The sequence below is a fragment of the Melopsittacus undulatus genome, chromosome 3 (genome assembly GCF_012275295.1).
Source record: "Melopsittacus undulatus isolate bMelUnd1 chromosome 3, bMelUnd1.mat.Z, whole genome shotgun sequence".
NCBI lineage: Eukaryota > Metazoa > Chordata > Aves > Psittaciformes > Psittaculidae > Melopsittacus > Melopsittacus undulatus.
The window spans coordinates 117,031,521-117,045,633 of NC_047529.1; the positions used below are offsets into that span (position 1 = coordinate 117,031,521).

The window sequence follows — 14,113 nt, forward strand, 5'->3', positions numbered from 1 at the left end:
AGTGGATCAAATCTCCATACTACCATTAACAGCTGAAAAGAAGTCTTTGTAACACTTCCCTCCCCCCCAAAAGATGTTTTACATTATGGGGTGTTCAGTTTGAAAGGTGTTAACAGACTATTTTTGTTGGGTTTTTATTTGGTGATTTGAAAAATCATGTGGAAGAGGACGAATTTTGACTACAGTCATTAGAGTGCAATGAAGTTTTCTGCCATACACAACACTATGAAGAGCAAGCTGAAATCCTATTTAATAATTACTAACAAACTAAAGGAATGAGGTGCAATACCAGTGTTCGGTGCAGTCATCTTTAGATAACAAAAGAGCTCTGACAAGGTTGCATTGCATGACACTTCAGAACACTCAGCTGGTTTTATTTACCTCTGGACTAAGGACAGCTGTGCTATCACTCGGTACATCCTCTTCATATCCTTTGTTATGAAAGCTCTCTATTTCGTGTCCCGTGCTTCCCTCGCTTGGGCACTTGTATGAGCATCTTGGACTGTTGCTACACTGGGAGAATTCACATTTACTATCCCCAACTTCCGAAGGCGTGCACGAAAGATGAGGAGAACCACTATCATCCTGGTAGGGAGGCGGCTGTAGTTCATCCAGTGGAGGTGTTCTTCTCATCCTCTGAATGCAGTTTGCTGAGAAGAAGTGAAAATTCTTTACTTACTTTCTGCTTATTTACTGGTGAAATACGTCTGTGGAAAATGGTCACTGTAAAGAGCTGGACAGTGGTTAGAAAACTATACATATCCTTTCATTTTTGCTTTACATTTCAAATGAGATAAAAAACACTACTGAAATGCTTGCTAAAAGATGGAAATGAATGATCTCCAGATGAAAGAGATGCAGATATAAGCCAAGTATTAAGTACATGGATACAATGGATTTTGTAAAGCAGATATAGCACAAATATGACATGACAAGATTTCTAAGCTTGTATTTCAGGGATGCTTACCTTGCAGAAACCTGTGGATATCTTAAGTCAGAGTCTGTGCAGGTGGAATGTAGACCAATTAAGGACATAAAATGCACTCCCTAAGGCCATGATATCGAACTTCTGATTACCTCCCATGCAGTTGCTCACCCAGGGAGATATTAAACTCTGAAGACAGATAAGGTCCCAACAAAGGCAGACAGAAGCATTTTCACACACGTGAACTCTGCTCACTGGTGAATCTAACATGTGAAGCAGTGTCTCTGATTCCTTATTACTTGTTAAGGACAGCTAAAGGGTATGTATCTGGTGTCTAGAAGTTAGACACCAGACCCAGTCACTAAAGGCAGCAGAACAAGGATCATGAGCAATCTTGTGCTTGGGATGAATACTTGATGCTGCCCATCTTTGCTTCTCACACTAGGCAGAGAGCAACGTGGTTATACATCTCCTCAGAAAATAAACCTGATGCATGGCTATAGATATAGAAAGGTAATTCAAAATAATTACATTTCCAATTTTGATCTCGTATTGTGCTATGCAGCATTATTATAATCTCATATTGTGCTATGCAGCATTACACAGCTGCTGGATTTGGGAGAAGACAGCAAGGCATGCAGTAGTTGAAATGAAAGGAATACCAAGAACAGGTAAAAACCTGTATCATAGTTCATCTACACCTTCTGTAGATATTTTAATGAAGACTTAATGTCCCTCACACCCAGAATTACCATATACACAAACGTTTTAGAGCAACAATGTTTTCTGGTGTCAGACACATCACTTTCCCCCACAGAAAAATCTGCCAAACAAGGAAGCTAACAAAAGTATCAACATTGGAACAATACAAGCTTTGGTTTCAGATTCATCTCAGAATGAAGAACTTCTTTCCCACATGAAAAAGGTGGCACATTTTGGCCTCATCATCAATCCTTTGTATATAGGATTGCCCTGTCTATGTCCTAAATTCTCATCAAGGAAATAAACCCTTTAACTGCTTCAGAGGCAACTGCCAATTGTTCAGCCTGTCACACAAACAGAGGATGCTTAAGAGCTACCCTTTAGGGAACAAGGCTGGAAAGACAATAGTATGGCTCTCTTGAGAAATGAACAGTCTGTGGCTCCCTTTTGCTCTCCTCTCCTTTGGAAGTCTGGGCTGTATCCAACTGTGGATATACTGGAACATTATACATCAACTGGGATGCTGGAAACCCAAACCATCGTTGTTTCAGTGCATACCGTCCATGGGAAGGAAACCCAGGTACATTGGCTAGAAGGAAGCCAACATGCCCAGGGCTGGGCAACTGAAGGACAGTTTACTATGGAGCATATCTACTGCATGGATAAATATATAACTAGGGAATGCAGGGCTTTTCTCTCCTTCACTGGGCTCCTAATGGAACCCCTCTTAGCTTTAGTTAAGGCAAATCAGTAATTAAAACACTCTTACAGATGACACTGCTGTCAAGAATCCTCTCGTCTTTGACAAACCCATCAGAGCCAGCCTGCCATTTACAGCGAGTCCAAATTACTGTTACAGTGCACCTGTAAAAGGTCTTCTGCTGATAGGTGTTAGCCCAGTGCCACTAACTCTTGAAACCCCAGTTCAAGGGCTGGGAAGGAAAGCAGAGCAGGCAGGGGATCCTATACTTGAAACATAGTCATCAGTCTAGCAGATAGACATAAAACCTTATATAGGAAATAGAGTGAAATGGGGCAGTCAGGATCTTGGAATCGCCAGGCAGCAATAGTGAGAAAGCTTTATTTACAAACCATAGATGGGAAAGCACTTTGCTTTGGGGGTTTTGCTGAGGTTGTGCTGTTAGTTTTTTGTATTAGATGACTTGTGCCTACGAAATTAGGTAGACTAAGTTTTAGCATCTAAACTGCTACTTTAATCATAATAATCTCCTTTAGTTCTATACCATAAAACCAGGACTTCCTTCTCGTCATTTCTGTAATGAAATACTCTAGCAAATTTAGAGCAACAACATTTCTGCTCGTTGCAGCTAAAAGGCAACAAACAGCATTAAATGAGACAGTAACCACCATGTAGTAGCTATGTAGTTTATTTCTTTTCCCCTGCAGTCAAGCCTACAAAGGCTTTTAAACTCCCAGCTTTCTGCACAATCTAACGCAATGAAAGTGTGTCTGGGTAACTATCAACACCATTATTGTCTTACAGGAGTAAATAAATGATGGTGTGACTCACTTTCTTCACTTTGATGAACTCCATTACACGTCCCTATGGGAAAACTACACAGGCTGTGTGGCAGAAAAGGTACTTTTAATGTAGGTGGGAGAAAAACGAAGAAAAGACAATTCTTATTAAGCAGCTGTGATTCCAAACTCTCAGAACAGACTGAAACACTGGGGCAGGGTTTAACTATGGAGTTGGGAAACCAAACAAAGCAGGCAAACTCTTAAACCAAACAACCTGGTTTATCAATCTAAGGACACCCCTGTCTAAACAGGCAGAAAATGGTTTTGAACATCATTTACATAAGAAGTTATTCAAGTTGAACGTATAAAAATACACAACCACTGCTAATATGTGCTGGCCTAAGTGACTGTATTGGAGAAACATTTGGAGCTGAAAGGAAAGCATGTTCTGAAGCACTAGCATGTCTACGTGTAGAACCAATACCTTGCACCATTCATTTAAGGTGAAAACTTAGACACAACTACACTTGCACGTACTTGCACACTGACAAAGCCAAAGAATGCACTCCAACGACCACTGAATGTGCTAATAACAACTGCTAGAGAGTTACTCTTAACTAGCAAATGGTTACAGTGAACATCTAAACTGATTTGTTTCATCGTTTCTATGCAGGTTTCTCAAGAAACTTTCCACTCTCAAACCAGACAGAAAATGCATTTTGCCCATTCCCCCAGTTAAATTAATCATATTAAATTACCATCCCAGTTTGAACTAGACAAAACCAAGCCAAAATATAACCCAAACCTGGAGGAAATAATCACAGACAATCCAAACTGGGTTTAGTCTGAGCCAGAAAATGCCAGAACAAAGGAAAGACAAATTAGAAAGATCCCACATTCAGTTTTCGACCCAAAGTATGTGAAATGCCTTCGTATTCTCATAAATTATTGTTATTAAACTAAGTTGTTTAGCAACAAGTATTTAATACACTCTAAATAGACAACCCTGTTCATTGCTGTCCACAGGCAGACTGGAATACTCAATCTTTTAAGGGTTAACTGCTTTAGGTAACATTTTCACCCCTCTTTAGTAGGCTGGGAAAACACTCATAGTGATAACAGTAAAGTCCTTGCTGAAGAAACCAGAACTAGAAGTGAAACACCAAACACAAGCAGATTAGCACCTTGCTGGAAATTACAGCATGTAAACTGTCATTAGCACATTTAAGTCAGAAGTAAATAAATACCTTCTCTTCACTACTGTGTGCTAAACAACTAAGATTAACCTGTTTTCCCAAGTCCCTGCACTGACTCAAAGCCCAGGGGAGGTGACACACATCTTGCTATCAACCTTACGGGGCTATCAGTGAGATCTGACACAGCAACCTAGGCCATGGAGACCTCAGAGCAGCTTCCAGTGTCTGAAGGGGGCTACAAGGATGCTGGAGAGGGACTCTTCATCAGGGACTGCAGCCATAGGACAAGGGGTGATGGGTTCAGAGTGAACCAGGGCAAGTTCAGGTTAGATCTAAGGCAGAAGCTGTTCCCTGTGAGGGTGCTGAGGCGCTGGCACAGGGTGCCCAGAGAAGCTGTGGCTGCCCCATCCCTGGCAGTGCTCAAGGCCAGGTTGGACACAGGGACTTTCAGTGGCATGGCAAGAGATTGGAATTGGATGCTCTTAAGGTCCTTTTCAACCCAAAGCATTATATCCATCTATGATTCTATTTGAACTTTCTATTTCCAATGCTCCTCATTTCCCCTCTCTGTCCTGGTCCACTGTGGACCACACTAGCTATGTGTGGTCCACCATGAAGCTGGTAATGGTCCTTTCCACGTTTACAGTGCTTAGACTTGGCTATTTTAATTGCTTTTCCCCAAGGTTCTCAGCAGCACAAACCAAGCTGTCTTTAGCCTGTGTTTCCTGAGTCATTCCAAGAACATCCATCTCAATGTATGGGAATATAAACTATCCTTTTCGCTTTAATTCCCCTCTCAGCAGCAGTAATTAACAACGCGTTTGCAACTTGGAGTCTCTCATATATATGGCTTCTTTAAATATTCATACTATTGTGGGAGGCAACAAAACTTCATTGGCAATCTGGTTTCCAGGTCCTTTAGAACAAATAATCACTATATAAATGAATCATTTTAGCAAGTCCTATTCTGTAATTATCAGAGTATCTTTATACTCCAGTAGTACCTTTCGTCCTCCAATAGATCTCCACATACACTAATGCTTCGTAATTATTTCTTCTTTAAACCTAATGCAAACCTCAAGTTTGAGCCTTCAAGGGGCTCTATGTAAATGTTAAAGACACTTTAAATAAAACATAAAATGAAACATGGTTAAAAATTAAAGAAACCTTTCTTGTTCTGAATGATTAAATACCCTTCCAGAGTCCCGATCCACGCAGCCCAAATGGAATTCTCATGTTTCAACTTCTCTACTAGCCAAAAGTATTACATTGACTGAATTGGCCCATATTACAAGGAGTATAAAATACAAACATTAAATATTGAATGAAACCTCAGGGCTCTCCTTCCTTTCCAATGAAAAGCTTACACACATCTTTGTGAGGGGAAAAAAAACCCATATTATTTCACAATACAACAAATTACCTGGGCATTATTCTACCTTTCCATAAGTCGTGCTTAAAGAAAGAAAGGGAATATAGGAGTGATATGGGGTTGTTATGAACCATAGAAAAACACCTTAAATGAACTTTCCTTTTGGATTTGCCACGTTTTAGACTTTCAGTCACAGCTCAACTCTCTTCTACATGAAGCAATTCACCAGTAAAGATGAAAAGTTATCATCTCTGTTTTATTCTTGGCATTATTTGCAGTTTTGGGGTTTGTTTTCCCACTAAAAATAATTCTCTTTGGTTTCCTAATACTTACAAAATTCCAGGCACTCTGAGCTTAATCCCAGACCTGTGCAAACCAAACCACCTCTGTTGCCATGAGACTTCACAGTGAGCTCTTAGCACTGCACTTTCCTCACCTTCTCAGGTTAATTCTACTGGTCATTTACTCAAGACAAAGGTTCTCTTTTGTTCTGGTTTGGGGCATTTGTTTTTAATAAAACTAATAAAAGAAACATTGAATTATCTCTATGTCCAGTCCTTAAAGGTTCCATTTCTTTCCCAGGAAAGGTCTAAAATCAATTCAAGTTCACGATGTTCATGCAGTGATTTGCCAGTTCTCGTTTCCTGCTGACACCAGGAGCCTGCAGAACCACACTTTGGTTTTGCTGCCTGGCAATAGGAATTTGCCTTTCTCTGCACGTTGGAGAGCAGAAGAATTCCTGGTCTGTTTTACAGAGCACTACAGAAAAGCACCGCACTGGTGAAAAATCCCAAGCTTTCGTGCTCCAAAATGAGCCCAAATTAGAACATTTAGGCTACAAATACATTATTAAAGCATTATAGTGAACTAACTGTCAAAGACAGTCCTTTGTTTCCTTCCCAAATATTTTGGTCGTCTTTAAACGAAAATTACACATTAGCATCTCTTGAATTCATTTGCTTTCAATTTAAGTATCGTTCTCTGCTTCCTTATAACGTCTCTACTAATTTGGGCAGGAAGGAATGGTGCTACCTGGTTCTGGAGTTACACTTTCCACCTGTACAGAATAAATCTAAACACTGCTGGAATGTTTAATGTCCTATTGATGCAAACAGCAACCAACCAAGCTTTCCAGGACACACACTTATTTATTTAGCCTTTCAAAAGCAGACTTCAGAAACTCCTTTTCTGAGACTACCTCTGGCTCTAAAGCTTTTAGGAAGCCGTGGTCTTTACAAAGTGAAATGGTACAGCTGTTTGCTTTCACTTCTGTTATTTCCTTAGGTAAAACATTTGTACTGAGTGTGCTCATTCAACTTTTTGGGGAGAAAAACTTATTTTCTGGTCCAATTAGATGCTCGTTTCACCTTTACTGCTTATAAGCACCAAACTTTACGCTACTTTTCAGATCATAGAATCACAGAATCAATGAGGCTGGAAAAGCCCTTTAAGCTCATCCAGTCCAACCATTCCCAGCCCTGCCAAGGCCACCACTGCCCCATGGCACTGAGGCCTCGTCTCCACGCTGTGTGAACACTTGCAGGGCCGGTGCCTGCAGCCCTGCCCTGGGCAGCCTGTTCCAATGCCTGAGCACCCTGTGGGGCAGGAATTGTTCCTCAGCTCCATCTAAACCTGCCCTGGTGCAGCTTGAGGCCATTTCCTCTTGTCCCATCCCTTGTTCCTTGGGAGCAGAGCCCAGCCTCTCCTGGCTCCATCCTCCTGTCAGGCACTTGTAGGGAGCCATCAGGTCCCCCTGAGCCTTCTCTTCTCCATCTGAACCCCCCAGCTCCCTCAGCCGTTCCCCATCACACTGTGCTCCAGGCCCTGCACCAGTTCATTTTGTCCATGTTATCACAATTGTTATAAAAATACCACTTCCAAAAGACAGTCAGTTAAATGAATTCATAGAATCTTCCTTTTTATTTCCCCCTTTCTCTCTTAAAAAGCACTTGAAGTCCTGCTTGCTGAAGCTGATTGACAAGCAGCTTTGAAATCCTAAGAGCATCTTGGTGACAAGGAAATGCCTTTTATCATCTCTGTGAAAATTCACCCAAATTTTACTATCTCACCAGCATTTACAGGTGCTTAACAGAAACTCATTGCTTTGAAAACTGCCCACTGTAAACCATCTCAGGCCTCAAGAATCCCACTTCTCATCAGTGTGCATGCACCAGCATCACCTCATACCTCTGGAACAGCAGCAGGTAGATGTGGGCTTAGGAAATACTTCCCTGTTATTGCTATGCTTCATTTGAGTACAATTCTCATATTAAATTACAGTTGCAAATTCCAGGTCAGTTTAATCCTAGTACAGCTGCAGCATTAAGCATGGGAATCGAGCAGCAGGATAAGTGCTGAAAGGGTGTAAAGGATCCCACAGAGGTCTAGAATCAATCCCCAGTGAAGCATTGTAACACACAGCTAATACTCCTGCAATGTTCCTGCTCTCATTCTATTTGGCCTCAAATGAGGAAGGCAAGAACGGTTAGAAAGCAAGAGGAATGTGTTATGTGTGTAATTTTCTTGAACATTTCATATTTTGCAGCTCATTTGAGCCCCATTTCTTTTTCTTTTTGACAAAGAAGAAAAAAGAATACAAAGTTTTCTAAGCAATACAGGAACCCCCTCTAAGATCTCAATAATTACTCATTTGATGATATAAACAGCTCCATTCAGCACTATAAACTGCACTTAAATGCGCTGCTTAACTGTTAGAATGCCATTATTCCTTTTCCCATTGTTACTCTAAATAAGATACAATTACTTCCTTTTAGTAAGAACTCCTTCTGCAACTTAAACACAGTAACTTCACCATCCCCAAAAACCAGCTGCAGTTTGTCTTTTTGTTCAAAACCATTATGTAAAGTTCCCTAGTATTTTAGGCACTTATTACTATACTAGCTAGTGAAAATGAACCAGGAAAGGTATTTTCCACCAAGAACTGCTTCCAGAACAAGAACACAAGGCTTACTTTGATTCTTTTGCCTTATTTTCACAGCAATTTCAAGGGATACTCTGCTAAGTGAGTCACTAACACAGAGCAGCACAATGACTCTGCATAATGCATTTTGGTAGGTCACGCATTAAATCTGCCCATCTCCTTAAGATAATGCTGTGATCCCAATTTGGTACCAGTTAATCCATGTAAGTGAAATGTATATTATGGTGGATAACAGTATGACCATCACAGGAGGAGTTAACCTGTTCAGCATTTTGCAGACTGAGAACTAAAGTACAAGTTTAAATAAGAGGTAAAGATTGCTGTGAATCTAGCTCATGATCACAGTAAGCTTCCAATGCAGTGTGGAACTAAACCCAAGTCTTTAGATCAGCACCCTAAACTGTCTCTTTTGGGGTTTATTCTTCTTATTTTCACTTCAAGCCTTTTAAGTTATTATTAATCTAAAAGTCACCTGAATTGTGAACCACCACCAACATGGAAACCTCCAAGCCCCTAGCTTCTTAAGATATACCCCCACAGGATTTCCCATTAGCATCAGCTCTGTAGTGGAAAAGAAGGAAGAGAGAACAAAATACAATATTAGGGTGGGGGAAAAAAGGGAAACAGAAAACCAAACCCAAAAGCCAACTGTGCACAAAAAACCCCAACAAAACACAACTGAAAAGGCAAAGGACAAAGCAGATGCAATGATTCAGAAAGAAGTGATAGGTTGGTGGTAAATGAACAAAGGGAAGAAATAAAGGGAGAGAAGTTTGGTAGATGTGCATAGGAAATGAAAGGAAGAGCGGAGAGAGGACTAAAGAACAGACAAGCTGTAAGCAGGGATGAGAATCACAAACAGCTAAAATAACAAAGCACAAGCATCAGAAGAAGAAAGGTGAAGGACTGGGGAAAATAAAACAACTCGTGACACACCAAGGAGTGGTTCAGAGCTGAGGAAAAACAACCTCAACAGAGCAAAGAGATGAAAAGACATCAGTGGTATCTGATGGGTGGGAATAGCTGTATTAGCAGGCAACAATCTGCACCATCTACAGAGCATAGCTAGTGACAGTCCTGGAGAAGCAAGACATTCCTCAGAACAAGCACTTATTTTTGTGTTTCTATGTTAGACCTATTACTATTTTCCCTTTTGAGTGGGGAGACAGTGGTAATTATTTGTCCAGTTCCTAACATTCCAAAGGGCTTTGATTTCTCTTCTCCATTCAGGCACTTTTCCCTTCTTTCCTTGCCACACTGGCTCAGCGGGTTGCTTTAGTAAACCAGGCTGTATTTCCTGCAGTACATTGAGTATTCCTGCAAAAAGGATTCTAGAAAACTCAGTTTTTCTTCTGTTTGATGCAGTTATCATAACTTGCCCCAACAAAAAAGCAGCTAGAACCCAGGAAAATCCAGGACAATCTCAGCCTGCAGGAATAACTGCACCAACAGGAGAAAATTGTCTATATATGCTCAAGAACTCATCTAAAACCTTTTAGATATCAGTGTATGCTTAGCAACAATGGCACTAGTACCACTTTTAAGGCCAACTGTCCAGAAGAAGACCAAACAGGCACTGTGAAACCACAGGCAATAAGCACATCTCGAAAGCAAGCTATCTTTCCCTCGCACACTCCGTAAGAAGGCTACAAATACTGAGAGAAGGCATGGATTAAGCCACTGTCACAGATGAGCTGCTTTACTAGGCTTACATGTAATAGATGATGTAGTTGTTGCTATGTTCCCATAGCTGTCACATAATTCATAAAGCAGGCCATTTTGTGCATGTTGACGGGAGCAGATGAATAGGAGTCTGAGTGGTGAAGGTATTTTCAGTCAGCCATAGCACCAGTCACAAGAGCTATGCAAGAGCTTATAGAATCAGAGAATAGTCAGGGTTGGAAAAGACCTTGAGATCATCCAGTTCCAACCTCCTGCCATGGGCAGGGATGCCTCACCCTAGACCAGGTCACATAAGACTGTCCAACCTGGCTTCGAACACTAGCGGGGATGGGGCATTTACCCCTTCTTTGGGCAGCTTGCACCAAGGCCTCAGCACCCTCACAGGGAACAGCTTCTGTCTTAGATCTAACCTGAACTTGCCCTGTTTCAGTGTGAGGCCATTACGTGGATAACAGAACAGTGGCCACGCTGCATACTGCAGACAGAGGGCTCATGAAGTCTATGGAATGATGCTTCAGTCCACAATCACCAGCAGGACAGGAACTGATCTTCCATGTCATCCACCTAACGAAACAACAGTACTGAACAACCAAGAATCAGAGCCTCAACCCATTTAACTTCCCCAAATACTAACTGCAAAATCATGATTGTGCTGTTATGCCTATGATATGAAACACATTAACCATCGTGACAGAGGAAAAACATGTATAGCCATCAAAACCTGCTTCCCACAGACCTTCCTTACACTAGCAAGAATTTATATCCCCAGTTTGATATCGCTGTTTGATGCTGCTTGTTGAGCAAGAGCCTGAAAGGTGATGCACAGCAGTTAATTAGCAATCAAAGTCTGACAGCTACAGCTGCAAAATGTTTGTATGATAATCTCAAATTTGAAAATGATTTATTTCACTCTATATGAAATTAGCGTACACTCATTAGAGTCAGTGATTAACCTGAAAAGTACTACTGGAACACATCAGGAACTATGCTACCGCATCAGAAAGTAACCTTAAATGCAACAAATGGAATGGAAGAGGTTACCCAGAAAGGCTGAGTAATCAACAGCCTTGAAGGGTTTAGGGACCTGAGCAACCTGGTTTAACTTCAAAGTCAGCTCTCATCCAGATGACCTCCACAGGTCCTTTGCAATGACCTGCTATTCACTGGTTCTATAATATGTACTGAAAACCTCAGTTCAGTACTGTAGTGAGGAAGGATAAATACAGGTATCTATAAAGCTCCTTCTATAACACAGCAGTGTAACAATTCACTGGCGAGTACAACTCCTCTGCATAAGCTACTTGCCTTGTGCATCCTGCATTAAACGCATATACCTACCAGCATAGTACTTCCATTGCTAAGAACAATGCAACCCCCCAAAACACCACAAAAAACCTCAACCCCAAAGGAACACATAATCCAAGCAGCAAAAGAGATTTGGAATACTTTGCAAACTAGAGATGCTCTACTGCAGTGCACCTTGTGGCTGACTAGTTTTAGACAATGTAATCTCATTCACATTTTTACTTTGCTAAAATGAACATGCCAAGATACAGACTTAAGTTAAAAACATCACCCAATAGTTAATGCACACATGGACATACAGGTAAGCACACATATACATACAAACACACCCCCATGGCCATGCGTGACAGGAACAACAGCAGTTTTATGAGATATTCAGTATAATTAAGAGTACATTGAGGAAGCAATACCCATTACAAATGCTGCTGTTAGACAACAAATATTGATCTTCATAATTTATCGAGTGAAAAAGCCTTAATTTGCTTGTTATTCAAACTTTAACGAGTCTGCTTAGATGGCAGAAAGAAACAAACCCCCAGCATTTGCCATTGCTTTGCATTACCATTTTGACCAGTCAACAATTCGGCAGTGATGAAATGTGCAGTTTGATACGAAGTAAGACAAGGCTATTTAAATAACTCCAAATAAGAAATGGGTATTGAAACATTAGAATTTTGATAAGCGATCACAGCTGCACTCGAATTAGTTTCTATAGCAACAGAGGAAATAATGTGGAGAAATGCACTGCAATACAAGATGGATTCCTTACAAACACTGCTGCTCAAATAGAAAACTTTAAAATCATGCACTGTATTAAAGCGTTTCTATTAAAAGGGGTATTCAAATACCCTAAGCCTTGTACTTCACACGCTGTTCTATTTTCCTTCTCCAGGATTCAATTCTAGTCTATCCATTCAGGTTTCATACTACATTTTCACACTTTGCCCATTGCTTACCTTCCTATTTCAAAATTAATTAAAGTGACTTATTCTGGAACATACAGTATCTTCCATCTCAAAGTAATCTGCATTTTCACTCCTTTTCTTATTATCCCTACCTAGAAGCACTCCTCACATTGATTTTGCCAGCAGTGCACCTATAAAACACAGAGAATGCTTTGCACATGCTATCAATAAGAAGCTGCATCCCAGCCATGAGAATTAACATCAGTATGGAACTTCTGAAACTTGGAGTCGTATGAGACTTGCACTGGCTTTCATCAGCGTGTGCTCTCATGTCCTAAGCATGATTAAGAAACCACAGCAAATCTATTAATATTCATGGACCGAATACCCAAAAGATGGTAACATAAAAGCTTTTCACTTGAGCATATCTTTAGGTTTCAAATGTTGCTCCTTTCTAACACTGCAAGTTATTGTTTCATTGCATCATCCCTGAATCTAGCTATTTTTGGCAACTAATTAAAAGCATATGCCTGAACCTTTTATGTATTTTGCCCTTATAATGAGACCTATTACTCTGGCTTATTCTATCCTTTTGAGTTCCAAAGTATCTTTCAAGTTACCATGGATACAAGTGATATGCTTTCTCCCACAACTGCTTTGTGTGCCTTATCAAACACCAGAAAAGTGACACAGTAGGAATCTGAGCCATCAATACAAGATGAATATCTAACCCCTTAAAGTGTTCCTATTTCCCCCCCACAAACAAGGGGAAAAATGAGGTATGCCAGATACCAACCTCTGTAATGAAACAAGCAGGTTCTTTTCTATCTGAAACCTAGTACTTTTGCTCAAGGGGAACAATGAAAAACAGTGCAGATGTAAACCCATTTACTCTGACCGACCCTCCAAGTGTTTGAATGGAAATGGGAGTACATAGAATCATTCTGAGTTTGCTGTTAATATTCTGAGTTGAGAGAATTTAAGTACTTCTAGATCAGTATAGCCACTGGAGATGTAAAATACAACAAATTTCAGCACACACTTCAGAAAGGAGCTGTGGGAACACTGTATGCAACACCAAGATTGCACATTAATAGGGTAAATAAAGCTCCCTTTAACAGAAATTGCTTAGCCTCTTTATATCAATTTATTATGGGCATTTTCAAATGCAAACTGCATTCCAAAAGCTGGGAATGATTGGTACTAATCAGTGAAGAAGAGGGCAGTTACTGAACTGATTTTCCCATTATGTTTCTGTTTTCTGACCTCTTAAAAACAAAGGACTCTCCTACTCAGACAGCAAAACTTACACAGGATTCAAAACCCAAGTGATGATATAAATATAATCTGAATTAATGTATGAAAAGGGGAATAACCAGAAGGAACAATAAATTATTGTAATCTGAACTCGATCCAAACTCATTCAGAACCATCTCCAAACTTTCAATGCACTAAATCACTGAAGACATCAGCTGCACACGTAAGTGCCATTACGGCAACTGAGAGCTAGCGAGCCAGAGAAAAGCAGGCAGGCAAATGCTGCTCTGGCCTTTTCCCCCCTTATTTATCTAGAATTCTCTTAGAATTACAGCAAAACACTCA

General features: G+C 40.5%; 1 protein-coding gene across 3 annotated transcripts in view; it reads right to left on the reverse strand.

The window, feature by feature from the left end:
* Positions 1-14,113, reverse strand: part of SYT14 (synaptotagmin 14) — a 58,388-nt gene that overhangs the window by 17,616 nt on the left and 26,659 nt on the right. For all 3 annotated transcript variants that reach the window (XM_034060727.1, XM_034060729.1, XM_034060728.1), the window contains one exon: positions 382-650. In XM_034060727.1, coding sequence (XP_033916618.1) covers positions 382-650 — 269 coding nt within the window. The remainder of the gene's footprint in view (positions 1-381; positions 651-14,113) is intronic.